The sequence below is a fragment of the Podarcis gaigeae genome (genome assembly GCF_964106915.1).
Source record: "Podarcis gaigeae genome assembly, chromosome: 12".
Taxonomy (NCBI): Eukaryota; Metazoa; Chordata; class Lepidosauria; order Squamata; family Lacertidae; genus Podarcis; species Podarcis gaigeae.
The window spans coordinates 56822962-56847785 of NC_139688.1; the positions used below are offsets into that span (position 1 = coordinate 56822962).

At 41.6% G+C, this 24824-nt stretch overlaps 1 protein-coding gene across 2 annotated transcripts in view; it reads right to left on the bottom strand.

Moving 5' to 3' along the window:
- Positions 1 to 24824, bottom strand: part of VPS41 (VPS41 subunit of HOPS complex) — a 123086-nt gene that overhangs the window by 17583 nt on the left and 80679 nt on the right. For both annotated transcript variants that reach the window (XM_083706269.1, XM_083706270.1), the window contains exons 11-21: positions 23336 to 23433; positions 19662 to 19791; positions 19007 to 19122; positions 16975 to 17031; positions 14557 to 14618; positions 13927 to 14008; positions 11541 to 11633; positions 9820 to 9947; positions 2850 to 2994; positions 1487 to 1528; positions 1315 to 1365 (exon numbers count right to left, since the gene is read on the bottom strand). In XM_083706269.1, coding sequence (XP_083562395.1) covers positions 1315 to 1365; positions 1487 to 1528; positions 2850 to 2994; positions 9820 to 9947; positions 11541 to 11633; positions 13927 to 14008; positions 14557 to 14618; positions 16975 to 17031; positions 19007 to 19122; positions 19662 to 19791; positions 23336 to 23433 — 1004 coding nt within the window. The remainder of the gene's footprint in view (positions 1 to 1314; positions 1366 to 1486; positions 1529 to 2849; positions 2995 to 9819; positions 9948 to 11540; positions 11634 to 13926; positions 14009 to 14556; positions 14619 to 16974; positions 17032 to 19006; positions 19123 to 19661; positions 19792 to 23335; positions 23434 to 24824) is intronic.

A 24824-nucleotide genomic window follows, 5' to 3' on the forward strand; every position in this document is an offset into this window, starting at 1 on the left:
ATGTGGCTGACTATATCCAGAGACTGGGAAGGAGCAGCCTCCGAAAATATTTCACTTTGCAACAGTGATGCCTTAACATCTGTTGCTGATGCACAGGCGTGTCCTTGGTATATCTCGGGGGCTATAACAGAACACACACTAGATAGGAAGGAGTCTTTGCTAGGCTAGTCCTGAAGTGTTTTGGATTCATACAGTGATAAATCTTACTTTTCTTGGGAGCACGGACAGCTGCTTTACTACAGAGCAGGCTGGTCCAACACACGGCCCAGGAGCCGCATTTGCCCCTCTAGGCCTTTTTTTGCTGCCCTCAGCAACATTTGACCCCCAGGCCCCAACAGCTCTTGCGCTGCCTTCCCAAAGCCAGGTAATAGAGGTGCTGGCATTTGGGAAGTAGGAGAGAGGCTCTGACAGGGTCCTAGAGTCCTCCAACCTCCTTCCCAAAGCCTAATTAGAACTTTCCCAGCTTTGAGAAGAGGGAGGAAGGGCTCTAGGACCCTGCCAGAGCCTCACGCCACCTTCCCAAAGCCCGGTGCCTCACTTATCCTGTTTTGGGAAGGCAGCATGAGTCAAATGACCTTGTGCTTCCCCACCCTCCTGACAAGGGAGTCCTGTGGGTTCCGCATCAAAGTACTCTTGCAGCCCATTTGGTATGAAAAGTTGGGCTGCCTTGCTATAGAGGGCCTAAAAGATAAAAGGACCCCTGACCATTAGGTCCAGTCGTGACCAACTCTGGAGTTGCGGCGTTCATCTCGCTTTATTGGCCGAGGAAGCCGGCAAACAGCTTCTGGGTCATGTGGCCAGCATGACTAAGCCACTTCTGGCAAACCAGAGCAGCGCACGGAAACACCATTTACCTTCCCACCGGAGTGGTACCTATTTATCTACTTGCACTTTGATGTGCTTTCGAACTGCTAGGTTGGCAGGAGCTGGGACCGAGCAATGGGAGCTCACCCCGTCGCGGGGATTCGAACCGCCGACCTTCTGATCGGCAAGTCCTAGGCTCTGTGGTTTAACCCACAGCGCCACCCGCGTCCCTTATAGAAGGCCTAGCGAGCACTAATTTTGTGGGCAAACCATTTATTTTACTCAGTGCGGTTCCTTACTGACGTGACTAATGAAATGTCTCCCTGCAACCAATGTCTTTTGAGCGTCAGTTATGAAAGTATTCTCCCCCACGCCAATTGCAACCCTTCCGTTGGAAGTTGGAGACCTGTTCAGTTGCCATTGAGTAGAAATATTTATCAGTTCATGCCTCTGATTGCACCAGGAACACACCTGTTGAAATCTGCATGGACACCTTAAACTGCCACTTACCACATGCTGCAATTCAGGCCTGTTTTTTAATTCTTCCACCACTTTATCAATCTAAAACGAAAAAGAGATAAGATAAGAAATGATAAAAAAGTTGGCTTCTGGGCCAAATCTCTTGCTCACAGAGAGGGACAGGAAGTAGCCAGCCAAAACGTAGCGAAATGGTTGTACTCACAGAGATCTTGTCTTCATTATCCAAAAGCATGTCAACTGCTTTCTAAAACAAACAAAATGTTCACAGCAGATAAGAGATATGTAAAATCACAATTTAACACAGTTATATGTACATACATATTTTGAACGAACTTCCTCTGTCTTATGAAAAACAAAAATTGCTATGCAGTTTATCGTGTGTGTTGGGAGAGAGACAGCAGGACTGTCGGTGGAAGAACAAGATGCTTGCTGGTTGTATTACAATATGGCTACAAGCCCCGGCGTATGTGGGGCTTCCACAGCCAGCGAAGACAGATGGTGCTTGATGAGAATGCAAAATGCTTTCCGGAATTTGGCTGGCAGTGGAAGAGTGCCACATGTGCTGGATCTATATAGGCATACAGAACACGTATTAAAGGTGAAAGCCATAGCAATGCAAATTCTCTGTGTAAACTCCTATTAAACTAAACGCAATATTTAGTGGCTTTCATCCCAAGGCCTCCTCAAGGCTATGTTCACCCTTAGGAAGGGGGGCTGAAGATCTGCACACTCATTATTGCGGTACTCTTTTCACTGCAGTTAGAAGCGAATGGCTCAACCAGGAAACAGTGATGGGAGTTGTAGTCTACAACATCTAGATACTGCCAGAGTTGGTCCTATTTTAAATGCTTACATCTGCCTTAAGACTTGAGAAACAGCTGCTGTCACATAAATGAATGCAGGTTCCAATGCTCAGTGCCTCTGACGCTCCCTGTCCAAAGCTTTTCCAACACTTGAGAGTTTTTGGTCAACTGATTGAAAGCAAAGAGGATTTTTTTCCAGGCACACAACTTTATTTTTTGAACACAGGTTAAAGAATGGAGAGCTTTCACAAGTAGATTAGCCAACGGAAAATTGGGGAAATGGCGAGAATATCTACACTGCATGTGTGATGTGTGCTAAATTAAAACTGTTTCTGCAAACAATTAGCACTTTGGTTCGTTAAGTGACATATTTTGGGGAAAAGGTTATAGGGATCTTCAAAAAGGACCTATTTCAAATTTCACAATTTCTGGATTCCTGCTGTTTATATTTGGCTCTTCCACCTAGATTTATGTATGCAAAAAACACAAAATATGATTTCCCCAAGGTTATATGACTATTTTCTTTTCCTTAATGTCAAACAATAAAGGTTTTTTCCCCAAAAGCATTAGGGTAAAAACAAACTCGCTGTAAAAAGTTTTTTGTGAAAATATAACCAATTCAGCCATTTGGTGTCGACATTCTCACACATCAGTTTATCCAAAATATGAAGTTCACTTGGTTAAATAATATTTTTTCCTCTCTGCTAAAATTCTTACAGCCAAAAGTATATAAAAAACCCCACCACTTTAAAGCCATCATACCTCTGAATCAAACTCCATTAGCAGAACAATTTTGTCCCTGATGGAGCTGAAAAGATTGTGTTTGTGGATCAGCTGGAAAACATCTTTATGTCTCAGTGTGAGATAAATTTCAAGGGCCTTTCCGTAGCGTTGGTCATAGGTGTACCTGAAAAAGAGGATCATACGTTATGAATAGACCTAGATGTGGGCCTTTTGAAAAAGTCATCCACCAGCACGGAAATCACAGTTTTGCTAAAAGCTTGACACAAATTGCTTAAACATTGGGCCATCATTTAGAATAATGGAAAATACTTTTCTTCCTTATATATATATGTATTAGAAAAGTAATTGGATGCAATTCTCGGTTCTTCATTGTTCTTGTGTACTGGACACCAATGACCCATAACCCAGGGCCCATCTTCTCATTAAGAAACATTTCAGAGGTTGCCACAAGCTTCACACAAATGGTGAAGAATTGCACTTCAACACAGGGATATTTGTAGGGGTGTATTTCCTTTCACCTCAACATCCTTATAAAGGCTTTCTTTTGGGTGGGGGTGCGGTGGGAATACGATGACCTGGTTCATAAAGGTAAAGGTAAAGGTACCCCTGCCCGTACGGGCCAGTCTTTTTTTTTTCCTTTTTTTTTTTGAAAATTCTTTTTATTGCTTCATTCCATAAAGGAAATAGAGACTAAAACACAGATAAACAAAAAAGAATATTACACAGACAAATAACAATAAATAATAATAAAAAGGAAAATAAAAATAAAAAAGAAGATACACAAAATTATAATTTCCACATCAGCAAAATTACCTAATCTTCCCTTTCGAGGCTTCCTTTAGCTTGCCCGAAAATCATTCGAAGTAATAATTTGGGTTACACATTTCTTAGCATATATTGTCATTGTACCTTTCTCTATCTCCTATTTTCTTTACACAATAACTCCTAGTCTATCACAGTGCATCTCTGAATCCCTTTAGCGTTGTTTTTCCCTCACTGATAGATTCCAGATAGTCTACGTACTTTCCCCAATCCTTGATGAACTTTTGGTCTCTTATATACCTAACTTTTCCTGTAAGTTTATCCAATTCCGCGTAGTCTAGCAGCTTTGATCTCCACTCCTCCACCGTTGGTGTTTCCTGCTGTTTTCACATCTGGGCTAGCACTACCCTTGCAGCTGTGACTGCATAGTATACTAATTTACAGTCTTCTTTTTTTATCTCGTGGCCTAGAATCCCTAATAGGAAAATTTCTGATTTCTTTGTGAACGTATATTTTAGGATCTTCTTTAGTTCAATGTAGATTTTTTCCCAAAACTGTTTTACTTTTCCACACTCCCACCACATGTGGTAAAAGGAGCCCTCTTTGTCCTTGCATTTCCAACACTTATTGTCCACCTTATACATTTTCGATAGTTTCATAGGTGTTAAGTACCACCTATAGAACATCTTCATGACATTTTCCTTTATCATTATACACGCCGTAAAATTTAATCCATCCTTCCAAAGTTTTTCCCAGTCCTCAAATAGTATACTATTATTTATGTGTTGTTGTTTTTATCTGTATGGGCCTATGGCCGTAATAAATATTGTTGTTGTTGTTGTTGTTGTAGTATACTATGTCCTACATCCTTTGCCCAGCGGATCATCACGGATTTGACTTCCTCGTCTCCCAAGTTCCAATTTAACAGTATTCTATACATTTTAGATATAATTTTCTCTTCATTATTTATAATCTCCGTCTGATATTTGGAGTCTTTCTCTGCATAGCCTCTTTCTTTAATATCTTTTCTGAACATTTGACTCACCTGAAGATGGTGTAGCCAATCATAAACATGGTCCTTCACTTGTTCGTATGGTCTAACCTTCCATTTCCCATCTTCTTTAGTTAATAACTGACTGTATGTTGCCCAATTACTTCTCATATTAATAGTCTTTACACTCATTACTTCCGGGGGTGAAAGCCAGTGTGGTGTTTTCGGTTCCAACAAATTTTTATATTTTTCCCATATTTCAATTAATGGCCCTCTAAAAATATGATTTTCAAATCCTTTATGTACTTTTCTTTTGTTCTGCCATAAATAGGCGTGCCAGCCGAATCTATTATCGAAGCCCTTCAAATCGAGAAGCTCCCTATTCACTAACTTTACCCAATCTCTTATCCAATAGAGGCAAACTGCCTCATAATATAGTTTCACATCCGGCAGCGCAAAACCCCCCCTTTCTTTTATATCCGTTAATAATTTGAACTGAATCCTAGGTTTTTTCCCCTGCCAGATGTATCTTGAGAGCACTCTTTGCCATTCTTTAAAGATTCGGCTCCCCTTAATTATAGGAATAGTCTGGAATAAGAACATCAGCCGTGGAAGGACATTCATCTTAATTGTATTAATCCTTCCCCAGAATGACAGTTTCAGCCCTCCCCATATTTCCAAATCCTTTCTTATTTCCCTCCACACCGGCTCATAATTATTTTTGAATAAATCTATATTTTTAGGTGTTAGCCAAATACCGAGATATTTCACTTTTTTAACCACCTCTATTTGCGATTGGAGTTGAATTATTTCTGTTGTCTTTAAGTCTACATTTTTACCTATCATTTTCGTTTTCATCTTATTTAATTTGAACCCTGCTACCTCCCCAAACTGGTCTAATTCCTTTAATATTTCTTCTATTGCAATTGTTGGTTCTTCTGTCATTATTACTACGTCATCCGCGAAGGCTCTAATCTTGTATACATTCTGTCCAATTAACACTCCTTTTATTTTTTGATTTTGTCTTATAGAGTTTAGAAGAACTTCTAAAACTGTTATAAACAAAAGTGGGGAGAGTGGACAACCCTGTCTTGTTCCTTTTTGTATCTTTATCTCTTCTGTCACAATGTTATTAATGATCAGTTTAGCTTTCTGGTCTGTATATATAGCTTTTACCCTGTTAAAAAAGTCGTTTCCCACGTCCATATATTCTAGATTTTTCAGCATGAAGTCCCGTATCACACTGTCGAATGCCTTCTCGGCATCTACAAACATCATTATAACTTGTTTATCAATCCTGACAGATAGGTATTCTAACATATTGACTATATTTCTTATGTTATCTCTCAACTGCCGACCTGGCAGGAATCCCGCTTGGTCCCTATGAATAATTTCTGATAGCAACCTCTTCAACCTTTTTGCAAGGATCCCTGCAAATATTTTATAGTCTGTATTTAGCAGTGAGATTGGTCTATAATTTCTAACTTGGGTTGGATCTGCGTCCTGTTTGGGGATGAATGTGATGTATGCCTCCTTCCAAGTCTCTGGGAATTCTCCTTTCCTTAAGATATTGTTCATAGTCTCTTTCAGGGGTCCCACCAGAACAGATTTCATCTCTTTATAATAGCCTGCGGTAAATCCATCCGGGCCAGGAGCTTCCCCCCTCTTTAGATCTTTAATTACGTCTTCTATCTCTTCATTTCCAATTGGGTTATTCAGTCGTTGTTTTTCCTCTGTTGAAATTTTCTGCACCCCTTTATCCTTCAAAAATCTCTCTATCCTCCTTAAACTTATTCTCTCGTTATTTTTATATAAACTTCTATAGTAGTTGAGGAACTCCCTCCTAATTCCTTTAGGGTCAGTTTTTTCTCCCCCCCCCCCACTATTATTTTATTTATTGTGCTCTGTTCCTTCCTCTTTTTAATTTGCCATGCAAGCCATTTGCCTGACTTATTCGAAAATTCGAAGTTTTTTTGTCTTAATTTTTTGATATTCCACTCCACCTCTCTATTTATTATTGTGGCAAATTGGGCTTGTAGAATTTTTATTCTTTCTTTTGCTTTCTGACAGTTAGGTTTCTGGGATAGTTTTTGTTCGTTTACCATTATCTGCCTTAGGATTTCTTCTTTACCTCTCTCTCTCATCTTATTTTTAATTGCATTCTGCTGGATAAAATATCCTCTTATCACTGCCTTACTTGCGTCCCACACTACATTAACCTTTGTTCCTTTATCACAATTATCCGCAAAGTAATGCATCAATTTTTCCTGCGCAGTTTCAACAATTTTCTGATCATCCAGGAGATAGTCTTTCAGTCTCCATCTGAAGGTTCTTGTCTCCAAGCTTTCTAATTCCAACTCTATCGGATTATGGTCTGAGATTACTTTCGGTCTTATTTCTATTAGTTTAACTCTTGGACATAATTCACTTGAAATCCATATCTGATCTATACACGACATCGACTGGTTTGGTTCGGAGTGAAAGGTGAATTGTTTATCTAGAGGGTGCCTGAGGCGCCATATATCTATCAAATTGCAGTTTTCCACCATTGAAAAGAAAGTTTTTGGTAGTTTCCCTTCCTTACTTACTCCTTCCCTGCATCTATCAATTCCTAACGAAACCACCCCATTCATATCACCCACTAAGATAATTTTCTGATCTACATATTCAGATGTTTTCTCTTCTAATTTTTTAAAGAATTCAGTCTTATTTCCGTTTGGAGCGTACACCCCGATTACCACCAGATTTTCTCCTTGCCAATTAATACGGACCCCTATCATCCTCCCCTCCTCATCTTTAAATATTGTTTTGGCTTCGATCTTATTTTTAATATACAATACTACCCCTCTTTTCTTTTCTCTGTCCAGAGAATCAAATTCATTTCCCAATCTCTTATTAATTAATACTTTCCTATGTGTTCTGGCTACGTGCGTTTCCTGAAGACAAATAACATCCAAGTTTTTCTTTTTCAAATATTGCTCAATTTTATTCCTCTTCTTTTTCTCGTTCAACCCATTAATGTTCCAACTCCAAATTTTTAACCCGTACGGGCCAGTCTTGACAGACTCTGGGGTTGTGCGCCCATCTCACTTAAGAGGCCAGGGGCCAGCACTGTCCGGAGACACTTCCGGGTCACGTGGCCAGTGTGACATCGCTGCTCTGGTGAGCCAGAGCCGCACATGGAAACGCCGTTTACCTTCCCGCTGGTAAGCGGTCCCTATTTATCTACTTGCACCCGGAGGTGCTTTCGAACTGCTAGGTTGGCAGGCGCTGGGACCGAGCAGCGGGAGCGCACCCCGCCGCAGGGATTCGAACCGCCGACCTTTCGATCGGCAAGTCCTAGGCGCTGAGGCTTTAACCCACAGCGCCACCTGTGTCCCATGACCTGGTTCATACATCACGGTAAACCAAACTATGGCTTCCTGGAACCATGCAAATAAATCTGGGCTGCAGCTCATGGTCAGCAAGGAGAAAACTTAGCTACAAGACTGGGTTGGGATGACACGCAGAGTCATACCTTGGCTTAACTCAGTACAGTATAAAAACAAAAAAAAATTCCTTCCAGTAGCACCTTAAAGACCAACTAAGTTAGTTCTTGGTATGAGCTTTCGTGTGCATGCACACGAAAGCTCATACCAAGAACTGACTTAGTTGGTCTTTAAGGTGCTACTGGAAGGAATTTTTTTTGTTTTGACTATGGCAGACCAACACAGCTACCTATCTGTAACTCAGTACAGTATGGGAGTGAAAAAGGCTGGGGTAGAGCAAAATGGCCACAAGCTTCTCTCTGGAAGCCCAAATGTTCATGTGGTCCCACTAAGCCACAGTTTGGCTTACCAAAATGTGTGAGCCAGGCCTACGTGAGAGGCGACTGTCAAGTGACTGCACTTGGCCAGAGGACTGGCAGAGATACTCAGAAAGGGGAGAGAATGAAACCACGCTTCCTTTTGTAAAACCACTGCTTCCATCGCTCAGTGTCCGGCTCCATTGAAAACAGGCGAAGATGCAAATGGCTGAGGATGCGATCTCAGAAAGAGTGGTGCTCAGGTTGTGAAGAAGGTTGGCAAGGAAGGAGGGATGGATGAGGCAGGTTCTGCCAATGACAAGGTGCTCAGCAAAGAGCTGGCATGAATGTTAGGGCTTCATGGGTTCTGGTATGAGCTGATTGGCAGGATACATGCCAGTGTTCATGCCCATGGGGTGCCCCATATGGCAGCACCTACCCTCGTTTGCAAGGGGTGAAGAACTCCAGCGACACAGGAAGGAAGGTGCAGAAGGTTCTGATTTCTGGATGCCCCAGTCTGAGACTCTGTCCCTCCCGTACCTTGCAAAACACCCCTTGAGTAATACACTCCAAGGCTAATTTCAATTTTAAAAATGGCTTCCTTATGACACAGTCTGTTCTGCTTTCCCTAGTGCAACAGATTACACACACACACACACACACACAGAGTCAGCATCGCCTTTGAGCCAGTGCCACCAACTGGACTCATCCACTTCAGCCCCGACTGGGCTAGGCGAGCTGGGTAGCACTTCCAGAGACCAGCTTCTGGACAGGAACAGGTCAAAGTGCTGTGGACTCACAGCTTAGAGTTGTGAGCACCGGATTCACTTCCACAAGAAGACAGTTGTCGCACAGCAGAGTACAGCAGAGTATAGCAGAGCATAAACGACTCGGATAGCAGCTCTGTAGAATATCTTCTTTATTCTATCTACAACTATTATAATACAAAACTATATACAGAGCTAAATGAGGTCTAAACGAAAAATGCTGAACTGCACTGAGTGTGTGCAGCTGCTCTTAGCAGCAACCTTATCTATACACACGATCTCTCTCTAACACTCAGTCTCTCTCTCTCTGACACTCTCACTGACACTTTGATGTGAGGCTGGAGCGGAATAAGTAGAGAGCAGGAACCGCCCCCTCCTCTCTGGAGAATCAGCAGAGAACATCAGCAGATTCTTGGGTATGGGAGGGGTGAAATCTCCACACACACACACACAGAGAGAGAGAGAGAGAGAGGGAGAGAGAGAGAGAGAGAAAAGGATGCAAACCTGCTCAGCCACTGTGAAATAAGGGTGGGAGAAGCATAAGCTAATTCTCTGTAGAGATAAATGTGTAAAGCCCTGGCAATCCAAGGAAGGGAACTGTAGTTAAACATGCTCAGTTCTTTAAAGAACAGAAACAGTGAAACAATCTCTCAGGGCAGCCGTTCAAACGCATTATAGACTTACAACTCTGCAAGAGTTTTCAGCAAAGTCCTGTTCTGTGGATCTTTCTTCAGATGGTCCACCACTGCTTGGACAATGATTGCGTTGTTATAAAGGTTCCCAGGCCACTCCTTAATTAATGTTGCAAAACCCTTGAAATGGAAAAAAAAAATCATTCATCATTCATCAACCAGCGCATGAAACTTTAAAAAAAGCAAAGCTATTGCCTAAAAAGTTGAAGATCTTCCCAAGTGGTGATAATAGCCATACCACTCCGTTTCCCAGGATTTCAAGTGCTGAAGTGCTATAAAACTTTGTTCACCACACAAGTTGGGTGATATCTATCTATCTGGATCACGAAGTGGTTCCCTTCACCCTCTGGTAAGTTACCTTTAGTAAGTGTTTGGCTGTATTGACCCAAGGTGATTTATGTGCAGAAATATATAAAGGAGGGCCTGCTATTGAACAAACGGAAGTGTTTTCCATTCCCCACCCCCTCTATTCTGGGGTGCTTAAATTACTGAGACATTTGACATTTTTCAAATATAGAATCCAGAGAGTATGGAGATGTTACCTTTACTATTATGAATAACGAAGTGGAACTAAATTGTCACACTTTAGAATAATTGAACAGAGGAAGAAAGTAATATTCTGCTTATTTCAATTCTCCCAGAATAGTTATAAGATAATGCACTCCCAAGACCATGGAAGAGCAGGTCATTGATTATTCATGCATTTATTTGCTCATTTTACAGTTCCCTTTGTTTTCACTTATCACTGCTGAAGTTAACCTGCAAGTACTTTGGAGACTATTGTGCTGTTTGCGGCGCAAATGCAACACAGCCCTTTTTCATTTAGTAAAACAGATAACTCAACAAATTTATATAAACTGTTGCCTATTCCAGCCTGCAGTCAAACAGCTTCCTAAACACTCCTATGCTTTGCAGTATTCTTCTATATACCGGATAATACCGTACGGCAGCCTTTGGCAGCATGGTGCCCTCCCTGCACACACTGTTGGCCTACAACAACTCCCATCAGCACTAGCTAGCAAAGGCTGATGGGAGTTGTAGGCCAACAATATCAGGAGGGAACGAGGTTGCTGAAGACTGGTGCAGAATTCAAATCAAATATGTTGAGTGGGTTCTTTCACATTTCGAGGTTTTGTGCCATAAACTGCTGTGGGATTTTTACATGGTTGCATACGAATGAACCAATAAACGGCGTTCTTGCATTTTTATATTGCCTTAGAGTGCAAGTGGGAAGGACGGACCATGCAAAAGCTCTTGCCACCATCCAGACTGCAAAGGTTTTTCTCCTTGCTTATGTGGGATGGGTCGCTGTCATGTGGGATGGGTCGCTGTCAGTTTTTCAAGGGAGAAATTCTTCATTGGCTCAATGCAGCCCACTGATCTTACACTGCTTTAAGGGTACTCTACGTAGGATATACATAGCTGCGACGGCATCAAGGACTCTGGGTGAATGTAACGAGAGCAGCAGCTGTGAACCGCACCATTGTGCTATACCAGGAAGCAGAGTGGCAGCTGCTGGCCGCATGAAATTATACTGGCTGCTGTGTCCTTACAAGATCCTTCCCTGGCTCACAGTGCTGACGCTCACTGCTGGTTGTGTGACAGCCATGTATCTTTGTGACAGCTGCTATGCCTCACCCCAATCTCTGCTCCACCACTGCGCTGCTAGCTGCTCTTCCCTGTCAATGGCATTCAAGGGAGATAATGTGGTACCTCATAGTCGCTCTCCAGAAATTCATGCAGGACCATTTCATAGATAAAAGGCTTCAGGACCGAATCCCGTCTTGGCAAATAGCGGCTAATCGCCTATGAGAGGAAACGGAACAAAAGAGGCTCAAGCCTTGCATTTGAGAGAGAACAAAATTTTGTGAGTGCGTGTGTGACTCCTCAAATTGCTATGGAAAACTAGAATGCAGTAAAACGCTACCAGCATCAAGACATTCTGAGAGCGTTCTCAACAGAAGTAGCGAAAAATTATACCGGTGGCAATTTTGAAAGAGCTGTGCAATAAAATTGATCCCAATTGGTCCAAAGAACACCTAACACATTCAGGTAAATGGGGTTGCATTTAAATGGGGGGGGGGGGAGAGGAAAAGAGGGTAGGCTTGACTGAAGTCCTAAGGCGTTTTGGGTTTCTTCCTTAAGGAAACTGAGCTCATCTCTAGTAAGGGAAGCGATTATACCAGAGAACAAACCTAGAATAGGGCACATGACTCCCTGCTTCCATGCCTATGAATGGGCCCTTGTACTGGGGAGGGATTTTGGACAGGAAAAAAAGGTGATGCTTAAGAGGGTAATAGAAAGCAAACAGTATCTTTTGTCCAAAACTGAGCCCAACTATATTCTGACACAGAATGCATTTCCAAAGCAGCATGGAAGGGGTCAATAACTAGATATAACTCCTTTTTTTCAGGGCCTTTTAAGTGATCCAAATAAAAAAAAAAAGTTAACAGAAGGAGCAAACTAACTTGCAGCCCAGTCACATTTTGAGGACCCTGTTATGTGATTAAGCTGGATGCACATGACAGATCCTAGCACTTCTTGACTACGTCACCACGGAACCATAGTGGCTCAAGGTAGATTAGAATCACTGCAAGAGGGATAAGAGCAGCAGATGTTAACATTGCAGCTTACAAGAGAGGAGCTTTATTGCACAGCATCTTCTGTCTTTCTGTGATCTGCTTTCAGAAAGGTGAAAACAACCACCTGTTTAGAAAGGCAGTAATTTAACAGAGAGGCTTTTTGGGAAGCCTGCGAATATTTTCTACATTTTACAGTCTGCTGGATGGCATAAGTGGAGACATCTGCTCAAGACATTCACATCCAGGCAGGAAATAAATTCAGGAGGGAGTGGTGATGGTGAAAGCAGCACATCACAATTTTACCTATACACATTCTGAAGACCCTTATTGAAGTGAAATAGAGGCAAACGGACTTGAGAGGTTATCTTCCAATGTGGCAAAGTACACACCAAACCTCTAAAAACCCGCAAGTAGTGCTGTTGTCTCTTTAATTCCATAGGAAGGCAGATGCTACAAGACAAGTCGCAATGTTGCAACACCTCCACACTCCTGAACAGAATTTAACAGCTCAAAAAGCAGCAAGGGGCCACCTGCTGCGAGATCTTAATAATATGCCCCTTTTGGCTCATCGACTTTGAATAGGAAAGCATAAAACTCTGAAAGAAAATGTGTATATGTTATTAAAGGGCATGTGCATAAATGCTTTCTACTGCTCTGGAAGTGACAGTCCTTTAGCTGTATGCCACGGGCAATTTATTAACTTAAAAGCTTGCTAACAAACATGCTCCATTAGATTACTTGGTTTGCTATGCTAGCAAGGCACAGAAAGTGGCAGAATTCTTCCCTCTCCCTCCTATCTTTTGCAGTGCACAACAGAACAGCCATCTGTTTGCCTGAAACATAATTATTTCTTGGTGCTGTTACTAATGAGTCAAAGGATGCGCAAAAGAAGTGAGTCACAAGGTCACAGAGACCGTCTCTGCTCTCTTCTTCCAAGCAGGGGCTTTTGTGAACAAATACAACTCTGCGAGGAAGGAAAAGGGGTAAACTTCAACCTGGGAGAGGGTGCGGTTTGGCTGTTAGTCACTACTACTAACACATAACATATTGTACAAGATCCGGAAAACTGTGCATCTTGCTGCATTTTAAACTTCAGGAACAGTTTTGCAGTATATTGTGCCAAGCTTTCCGTGTGGCAACGAATACCAATCTGTTATGTTTTGGAATCAAAAGTTACATGGTGCTATTTCTTAACTCTGTTCACACACTCACCTAGGAAGGGATTTTGTATACATGATACTCACAGACCTCCCATGTGGGCAAGATAACATGTGGCACATGTGCTAGGAATGTGAACGTTCTTCCATGGAATACGGGGTGGGGGAAAATGTGGAAAAGCCTATATTCCAATGCTGTAAAGGGTATAATGCTCATACTAGCCAGGCATTAGCTTATGCGCAGGGTGAAGAAGTGCATTCAGTCACACTTCGCCACATGCATATAATCCTGGCAGGTTCCTCTATGAACTGACATAACCAGCCAGAGAAATTCCACGGAAAATATATGACTCTACATACCTTAAGTTGTCCAATTTCTTTAAACCTGTGCACTTCAAATTCCCAGAGATCTGTGTTCTTGCCAAGTATTTTCTGGCATTTTCTGAAGTAGAAAAAGATGGTATATAGAAGGGAGAAGAGGCTCATAAATCAGGTTGCCACTTCTAAAGCATCTTCCATCTATGCACAGCAGCACCATTTGTGTAACAACCTCCAAGTTATTTGGGATCCTTTATTGTATTGCTTCTAATTCTGGCTTAGGTAACTGTTCAGAACATAAAGTCGGTGACCATAATCCAGAGCCCAACATGCACAAGGGTTCCTGCAGCCTGCTGAAGATACACGGAGCTCCAACAATTCTTGGGCACTTAACCTCGAAACTATTCAGCACAAGGAGGGAGCCCAAAGAGCAAAAACAAAACAAAATTGGGAGCCCCCCCCCTAAGTAGGAGATTATGTGCATTAAACCTCAGTCATTGTCACCTACATCAAAAGCATGCTAACATTCATCTGGGTAAGCAAACATGTAACGTTTCAGAATAATCCAGATAATATTACCAGCCATGTGTACAGCTTGCACACACAAACAGTGTACACAATCACAGAGGTGCACACAATTGTACCCCAATGCATTCAAGCTAAACATATTACCGTGCTGCCAGGTCATACTCTCCAATTTCCATCAGATGGTTTATGTAGGCTAAACCTATATCCTGGGGTGAAAATAAAATACAATTGGTTAAAAGTACATCTAAGAATTGCACATATCCTTCCACAGGCAAGTGTCTGGCATTTGTATTCAAGTGACTTGTTAGATCAAATACCAGGATGTATTTTTTCAGGGTTTCTAATTCCTTGGTAACAAATATGCTTGTTTGTGAATGATCAAAGGGCTTACTATAAAGAGCATTTAAAAGAATTTTAAATTTACAGGTTTTAAATATGGGCACAAATCAGATGATATTCTTCTTGGTCTTGTTTCTATTATCTTCCTGTCCCTCTCAGCTCTTGGGTAATAATTCTCCTATGTTGGGAAAGTGACTCAGAAGAAAGAAAGAAAGAAAGAAAGAAAGAAAGAAAGAAAGAAAGAAAGAAAGAAAGAAAGACTTGCAGAGGTGTAGGATCAGTCCACACCAGCCTTTCACAAAGTTGCTGTACTACAACTCCCATCATTCCTAGGTAGCAGGACCAGTGGTCAGGGATGGTGGGGACCCAAGGTTGAGAAAGGCTGGTCTAAACCATGAAGTGTTATTGTTCATGAATGCTTATATAACAGGGATGTGGAAACTGTGGTCCCCCAGGTGTGATTGGGCTCCACATGCCATGATCCCCAGTCTCCATGATCAGGGATGAGGGAAGTTGACGCAACGACATCTGCAGGGCCACAAGTTCCTTGCTGTTGGTTACTAAGATAACATTCCATTCTGCTTTCTGAACCGTCTTAAATCAGGAGAAGCCGATGTAATCTAGTAATGTCTGGAGGAAACCACAACATCTGGAGAGCATTCCCTGTCCAACATCTGATCATATTGGACTAAATGCCACTATTCCTCCTCTGGATAATCATTACTATTTATTAAATTTCTATACCGCTCTTCATCCAAGGATCACAGGGCGGTTTACAATATCGTTTTCCATTTTACTAGTTTGCAACTTTCTAGCATGCTTAGAAAAAAGTTTTTTCTCTTAACACACTACAGTACTTCACATTTCTGCAGCATGATACATTTACACAGGAAAAGGGTGGGTGGCAAGAACAAACATCCAGGTAGTTAAAAGTAGTGCAAACCGGGTTTCTTTTTTAAGAACAACAACAGTATCTCTGCTCCAGTACTTGCTTCACTGAAAGTCCGAGAAACATTTAACTTTAACTTATAATGGAGAAAAACATCAAATACAAATATAAGCACAGAAATTACGGTAGCCTTGTGAATATGGAATGCATGGGACCCTGAATGCCCAGAGCTCTGATCATGAAGGTGAGGCGGGCAAAAGGTGGCGAACAGCAGTCAAAACTCTCTCTCATTCTCTCTCTCAATCCCAGAGGAAAGGTAAAAGAGTTACGAGGCTCAAAGCAAAATCCTGACCTAGAAACTACCGTATTTTTCTCGCTATAAGACGCACCAGACCATAAGACACACCTAGTTTTTTGGAAGAGGAAATCAAGGGGGGGGGGGGAATCTGAATCCCAGTGATCCCGCTGGCTGTCCTGGCTTCTTGCTTAGCCATGTGCAGCCTCTCCGGGGCAAGCGGAGCCTTCATCCCCTGCCCGGGAGAGGCTGTGAGCGGCTAAGGCTCCCCCAAGAGCCACGCTCCCTCCTCAGGGAAAAGCCTCCAAGAGCTGCACACATGCTCCACGCGGCTCTTTAAAGGGAGCGCTGAGCAGAGCCTCCCGCCTGCATTCGCTCCATAAAACGCACACACATTCCCCCTTACTTTTTAGGAGGGGAAAAGTGCGTCCTATAGAGCAAAAAAATACAGTAATTTCACACGCAGAACAGACCATATTGGCCAAGTGGCGAAGTTTTCGTTTCTGTTTCATTTGCATAGGCTTAAAAGCATGTTCTTCTTTGTGACCCTGGGACTGAGACATACACTCCATAGCTAAAAACTTACAAGCCTTGGCTCAAACTCCGCTTGGGATGCCCTTAGGTTTAGAGTGGCAAATTAAACTGGCTGAGTGTGCCACTAAGATAAATAGGTTGATTGGGCAGTGACTATGATCTGTTCCTGGGCCAAACCAGGTGTTATGACGAACAGCAATCATGTGTCTAGATTCACCCACTCCCACCGTGACATATGCAATTTATCTGCATCTCGATACTGGTATTTCTCTACCACAGCCCCACATCCCAGAGGGAAGAGAAACGTGGGGCACTTTGACATCAGGGGGCAAGTTAAGTGCTACTAGATGTTACAAATGGAATGGGGAGGGGAAAACACCCATACATGCAACCTTAGGCCTCGCTTAGCACAGAGAGAAACTATTAATTTATTTCTGAAAGGTCAGGAGCCTTTTGTGTTCCTTCTTTTTCTTAAAAGAATTCAAATCCAGTTTTGCAGACTTACCTGAATCTTGTGTTTTTTCATGGTCTTCTGACTGATCTCAGCTGCCATCAAAGCCTCCTATATAAACACAAGCAGAGATGACACCCGAGTCAAGTATTCAAAACTTCTGTAGAGAAATCTGGAAACGTGTGGCTTTATTTCTTGTGCCTTGTGTTTGAAAGCACTAGAACGCTTAATGTCATGGTCGAATGAACAGCTTTGAATTCATACTCAAACAAAAGCAATTGTTAAAAAGAAAGGGGGGGGGATCTTGGGTTCCATCTGGGTTCACTCCACATTAGTGCATCAAGATCAAATTTCGGGAGGATGGCACCATATGAGGTACAATCACAGGAGTTCATTTTCCAGCAAAAAAGCCTCTGCTGTAAAGACACCTGTCAAAAAAAGTACCTTGATTTGTTTTCTGAGTGCTCAACTAAAAGACAAAGAATAAATCCACCACTGGTAAGAGAATGATTTTTCATTAAGTTTAATTTGTGGCTTATCCACCGAGCTGGCATCTCGTGTGTGCAGAAATAGAGCTACTTTCTTGCTACCCAAAATGAAAAGTGAAAGCTTAATGTGGGTTACAACACAAGCTATTCCCTGACTATTAAACAAAGGGCTTTCTGTGGAATATGCCTGAAAGCCTTTCCAATCCAATGAAACAGTGCTTCGTGCATAATGGCGTTCAACGTGGACCAACTTGCATATACGCCTTGGGAAGAAGTAACCCACTTGAACATTTTCAGAGTGCAACGCAAATGAGAATATAAGAAACCGGGAACAGAAGCATGTGCTTAATCCCTTTTTTTACTTGTACTGTAGTTCACAGACTTCATAACAAAAACCGGTGTTAGAAACTACCACGTTTTCCTGAGGAACCCAGTCTTAAAGGCAACTGAATACTTAAATGTTGCATAAAGTGTTTATCACATATATTTTTCAGGTTCCTTTTCTTTGATAAATGTAAAGCCTAACAGATAGCTTGATGAGCCCCCAACAACGCCTAATGCACAAGCTGGAATCCTGAGCTAAAAGTGCTGTATTATGCAGTCAAATAAACTTAAGAGGATTAGAAACTGAAATAAAGTATGCAAAATCAGGAAATTAACTTAAATTTTCATACTTCATTTTGACTGCTTGCAACCACTGCATCAGCACTTTCGGACAACTGTTAAGCCTTAGACCAGGGTATGCAATCTTTTTTCCTGTTGGGGCCTGATGGGTGGAGCTAGAAGCAAAAGTGTTCTGGATGAACTAAACTGGAACAGAGATCACCCTGCCTCAATTTCCACCAAATTTTCTCAAATTAGAACTCCTAATCCAATGCAGGTCTATTTAGAAGTAAGTCCCACTGGGTTTAATTGGGGTCACTCTCATGTATATAGAGAATTTCTCTAGGACAACAGACTATTGGTCTGTTCTGATAAGCAAGTGAAAGTAATTCCCAAATAACTCCACTCTGATTTTAGTCTCTCTCTCTCTTTTTCTTTTTCTCTCTCTCTCACACACAGACACACACACACACACACACAGAGAGAGAGAGAGAGAGAGAGAGAGAGAGAGAGAGAAATTATCCAGTCATACATCTGGTGGACAGTTTCGTTCTTTTAAGGCAATCAACCTATATATTTTTAAGGAAACGTTGCTAATTCTAATTGTTGTGAAACACCATAGAGGGAGGGGGGAACACTTTAAAAGGCAGAAAAAAATAAAGAGGACACAAATAGTACAATTCAGGAATAAACAGATGCTGTTCTCACATATGTTGCTTGTGGTGCAATCATATACATGTCTGCTCATAAATACGTCCTACTGAATTCAATGGGACAAACTCCTAGCCTACGACACTATGGCAAATGCACAGCAATGAGCTGTGGATGGATAAGGCACCATCCTGTCACCTAAACCTGTTGGGTTTTTCTAATTAACACAGGAATAAATCCTGTAAAAAACTTGACGTATATTTAAGAAGTCAGAAAACAAGACATTCAGCAAGGCCTACTTGTTGACGCTGACAAGAATATAAAGAGAAAAGTGCAAAAGTTACTTCATATTTCTTCTTTTCCAAGAGCCATTCAATATGGTCATCCTGGTCACGTTCTTTGGCCACAACAACATCTCTTGGACTGATGATATAAAACAGTGATTCACCCTCTGAATATTCTGCAAGAGACACAGGAACAATTTTACCCATTTCACCACTTAGTAAAAGCTTTGACCTCTTCGAAAGCAGGTGTTCTGGATGCCTTTTGCTTGAGTAAATTAATGTTGCATCTCAGTATTTCTTAAATTCACCCATGTGCATTACCCAAAATAAACCCAGCAACAACCCTAAATGAAACAAACAGAAAGCACTCATTGACAATGGACCTCTGCAAACACTCGCTGGTCTCTCTTAAGGGAATGCTTAAGAGATCAGGAACAAATATACTGGTCTATTAGAAGAACTAAGAATACATCGGATCAGTTTCAGAGTACTGCCATGCGACCAATTCCAAGGCTCTTGCTGAAATCATCCACAATAAACACTGTAACATTTAGACGTGCTAATCCTGACAACCGGAGCAATGCTCTAATTCCACTCTTAGCTCCTTGTGCTTCGCAGAACAATGGCTTAACCATAATGGAATCCTGGAGCTGAACGCAAATTGATAATCAAAATAACATATAAAATAATGGTCAGACTACTGCAAATTTCTCACCCAAACAATAATCACGGCATTCATTTTCTTGGAAGCGCCTCACAGTTAGAGCATCGGAGGAGATTTCTTCACAAGATTCAGGAAATGGCTGGATTATATCCAGCCTAGGTCTGGAACAACACTCCTTTTCCTGGGGGAAAGAAAACCACACACAGCACTGAAGCGCACAACCTGTTGATGTTTTCTAATATACCTGAGAAGATCATCTGAACTGTATCCTTTTGCAACCAAGTTCTTTTCTGCATAAGCAGCCAATGGAAACCCCCCAATTAGAATTGCCTTCTACTGTGTCAGCCAAATAGCTCCCATTTAGCCAAGTGCTGCCTTCACTTTGACTGGCAGCATTTTCCCAGGGCCTCAAGAAGATGTCTTGCGCTGCTCCCTGAAAAGCTTTTTGCCTGATGTGTGCAATAATGGCGCAGGGGGAGCAATTCATTGGGATGAAAGTTTATGCTAGGAGTCAGATAAGAAGTCCCGAGGGCTTCCAACTGCTCATTTGGATTCCCTATTGCCAACACTTAATATAGCCACAGAAATGTCACTTGTGTTGCAACAAGGTTGGCTGTCTTGATTACTGTCAGCGGACCCACAGCTATATAGTTTTGAATAACCTGGCATCTGGTGAAAAACAAGAGAAAATAATGGTCCTTAGTAACTGGAAACCCATCTCAAGCCTTTGTGACATCACAACTTCCAGCTAGCAGAAAAGACAGAGGAACAATTTGGTGCTAGTTGGGTAGAGAGATTGTCAGACTGAGCTGGGAACTAAAGAGGAGTTAGCTAAACTGGAAACAGCCATAGCAGAGCTACAGGGGCTCATAAATGTCATTCTATGGCAATGTGATACAGGATTAGCTGTTGTGCTCTCTCTGTTTACAAGAGTCTGCCTGCTCCCCAAATGTTCTGCTTGCATATTTCTACATCTGGTTGTTCAAAAACATGTCTCTAGCACGCTTTCATTATAAGGAAAGATCCTCTGAACTTTATAAAGTCCTTTTTGTAACAACATCAATACCGCCACCTGCACATATATTCAAACAACAAAATCTTCTCATCCTTGTGATGGAATGAGTGAATTTTTACTCCTTTGACTGCCTATATTGTAATACATGGCAGAATCTGGTTACAATAATGTATTTGTTGTTAAAATACATTATTGTAACCAGAACTAATTTATTGGGCCAGATTCTGATGATATATGCGATCTGCTGGCTTACACAAAAAAACTTAAATCAGGCAAAATGGAAAGCCAAACTTTAATTGGTAGGATTTCTTTACACATAAGTCTACAATATACAAAGTGCAATGTTGGCTACAAATGATCACAAATGTCTCCAATCTGCAGTTGGATTCATAATATCATTGGAATTTGAGCAGAATGCCTATTAAACTTGAAATTTTCAAAAACTGCACTAAATCATGAAGATCTTTATATAAGCCATTTCCCTTTACTTAAGGGAAGATTGAGAATTCCCAGAATCTGTCTCTTTAAACACCACAAATAGCAGCTGCTTCACACATTACATAAATATTGCGTTTTCCCATCTTGCGCAAATGTGATAAGCAACACTGGCTTGCTAGCCAATATATCTCCTATGGTTGAAATACTGTGGTACTGGTTTTTTCAGTTTATACATAAAAAGTTTCAGGTGTGCATGTTCAAGGTTAAAAAGTTTTTTTTAAAAAATCTAACATCTGTGAAGGAGCAGCAAGCAGGTGATAGGTGGTATGTGTTCATGACAATTTTCCCTTGTGAATTCTCAAATAATCCCCAACACGGTTTCATTCTTCCCATGTTGTTGCCAAACACCTGCCGTTACAAGCTCATAGAGATCTCCTAAGTTGCTATCTAGGGCATATCAGCGTTTTGAAAAATGAACCTCTACCCTGTCAGCTTTTTGACAAAGCAGGGGTAAACTTTGAATGGCCAGATTTCTTTATCCTGACTCATTAGTATTCCTAATTGCCTCCTACCAGCCCCTCATTTCCCAGCATCACCTCCTCCTTCATAAGGTCGCTTGGTTTTCTTTGACTCACTCATAGAGAGGAACTACAGTATTAGCTCTCTCGGGAGAAGCTGCACAAGGACCTTTGTTCCTTTCCTTTAAAATAATAAATAATAATAATCTGGCTGTCCTGCAAGAGGGCTAGAAGCTGACCCTATTGATTTCAATAGACTTGAGCGTTACCATGAGCCAACGGCATTTCATTGCCTAGCAACAGTGTGCACCCCATTGCTCAAGGTTACTATAGCAATGGCTGTCTAATGCCAGCTTGCTATCAAAGGGATGATCAAGAGCATCTGCCCCTCTTAATGCTGTAACTTCAAGGGTTTCTCCTCTTCCTTCCCGTCCTCTCTTTCATTTTGTATTGTTAAACTAATGCGTCGTGAAGACTCTGGAGATTCACTCTCGAGAAGAGCTGGTGATCCAATATATCCTTTGTCTAGCCGGACACATATAACGGGGGCAACGGGACCAAACAGCTGCTCTCCTCACATCGCTCACAGTGACACGAGTGACCTGCAGCCAATCATCTTTACAGGCTTTATTTAAGAGCATGGGCAATGTCAAGGCGGCACCCTGCAATTTAGCTTTAATTCCTGTTCATACACGTGCCAAAAGATTAAAGATTTAAAACAAACACAGAGGAATGAACAACTTCTGGCTCTTCAGCATTCTAGCCGTTGTTTGCTATGAGATGGGCAAAACACCTCCCTCCCCCCCCAAAAATATGACTTTAGCCGCTTTAAGTGTGAAGAGTTTATGGTACCGCAAAAGCTAAAACTGCAGCCCAACCTGGAAAATGGACATTCTATACAAGATCTCAAAGTAGCTGTCTTCTTACAAAAGAATTTCAGAAATAGACTGGAAAGAGAAGTTGCTGAATTGCAACTTATTACCAAACTTAAAACCACGGAGGGACCTGGTCTGAATAGAGACATTGGATATAATAATAATAATAATAATAATAATAATAATGGTAAATTATTTATCCTCCGCCCATCTGGCTGGGCTTCCTCAGCCACACTGGGTGGCTTCCAACCAAATATTAAAATACAGTAATGCATCAAACATGATAAAGCTATTTTTAGCCATCTCACCCCTTGCTTTTTCCTGCAAGACCAATTGCGGTCCTTAACAGTCGTCAACAGGTTTACCACACCTATCAGCCAATCACCCATTCCCACCACCCTTCTGAGTTATACTCCTCCCCACCCTCTCACTATATATAAAGGTCTGGTGACTTCTGTTTCAGTGTATCTGAAGAAGTGTGCATGCACGAAAGCTCATACCGATAACAAACTTAGTTGGTCTCTAAGGTGCTACTGGAAGGAATTTTTTTATTTTGTCTGGAAAATGAAGTAGCTGCAACAGTCTGTCGCCCAACTTAAATCCCTTCGGCTACTACTAGCCCATTTTTTCTCAACATGGTATTGTCATGGTATTTTGGACTTGTTTCCATTAGCCTTGGCCACCATATTTCCTAGTGGTGAGAGCTGTAAATCTGGAATTTTCTGTGAACTTCCCTCAAGGGCGAGTCCCACTGGGCACATTGGGGCCAACTAACAAACAGGTGTGGAACACTGCTGTCTGAGTGCTTAAGAACCTTATGCCTGGCTCACAACTTCTGTGTGTGTCTATTTGGAAGTTTGCTTGCAGAAAAATACTTACAGTTTTCTCTGAAATCTCCTTTACGTATGAAAGTATGACAAGCTGGTCACAGAGAGGTGCAATTCCACTGATGTAAAATTCAGTGTTGAACTGGGAAACTAAGTAAAAAAAAAATTAAACTGGCTTTAATATTGACCTTAACTAAGAGTTGTATTACCATCATAAAGCACCATTCAGATACATAGTCCCTGAAGCAGGCAAATGAATTACAAATGAATTTTGTAATCCTAACAGTTACGCTAATAAATTCGCCGAGATCAGTATTTGTCTTTTAAACACTTTACATGTTGTTTCGTTTGTTACAAATTCTATGATGGTAAAAGTTGCGCACATTTGAGTCATGACTGGGACCACACAAGTCTTTTTAAATTCTGGGTGTGCACAGTGGAATCCAATGTCTTCCCAGTAAGGGAACTACAGTTCACTGAAAGCAAAGGAAGCATCCATTTTTTGGATTGGTCCAATGATTAATAATGAGGGACCACTGTGGAAACCTACCATGAGTTGAAGCTGAAGCAATCCACTCATACATCCCATTGTTCAGACTAATTTACATACTACTTGCATGAATACAAAGGACATGGGAGAGGTGCACTGTGGATGAAGCTCCAGGAGACAGGCTGGACTGGCATATCCACAACTGCCATTAATAACACACAGATTCTCAATTTTTAAAAACAGTTGTGTTCTTTCTAAATCCTGTATCTGTATTTCCCAACCAAAATACAGCTTTGCTATAATCAACGGAACCTATAAAATCCAGATGCATTTTTGCTAGAGTTTTTATAGGAGGCATCAAGAAGAAGGCAATCAATGAATTGAAAAATGAAAAAGGAGAGATAAAAGGTGGAAATTATGACATTTTTTCCTAAATGTAGAAAGGCAAGGCCTAATGCCACCTTTTAACAGTGTCAAACCTGATCAGGTTTTATCTTCTTAGACATAAACCCAGCATTATCTTGTAGCACCAATCAAAAGATGCTTCACAAAGTTTAGGGAGGAAAATATTTTCCTTTTTGTCCCATGAGAACTAATGCAGCACCACCACAGAATGAGAAGGTGAGGAAATGGTACTTCCCAATACTGTGCTCTAGAGATAGCAAAACTTAAAAGGCAAGTGTTCAGGGTTTCTATCTCCCTCACCCCCTGCGGAACAAAGCGGTGAGCCAGTGTAAAATACATTTATATAATGCCAAACCAGAATATACTGTTATCACCATAAGACTTGTGCTGCATCAGACACACAATTCAAGTGCAACGGTTAACTTTAAGTGGGAATTATTAGCTACTGTCAGATGCTGTGGGATGGAGCAGGAAGGACTTAGGGCATCAGTCTCCCTCTGTCACACGGAGGGACTGTAACAAAAGCATTGCCCTGTAAAGACGGGATAGTCAGGTTTCCAACAGTCTGTCCAGACAGAGGGGAAAAGAGGCAACTCTGCCCTGGTAGCTACCTCTGGAAGAGCCTAATTTCTTGAATGCTACTGAC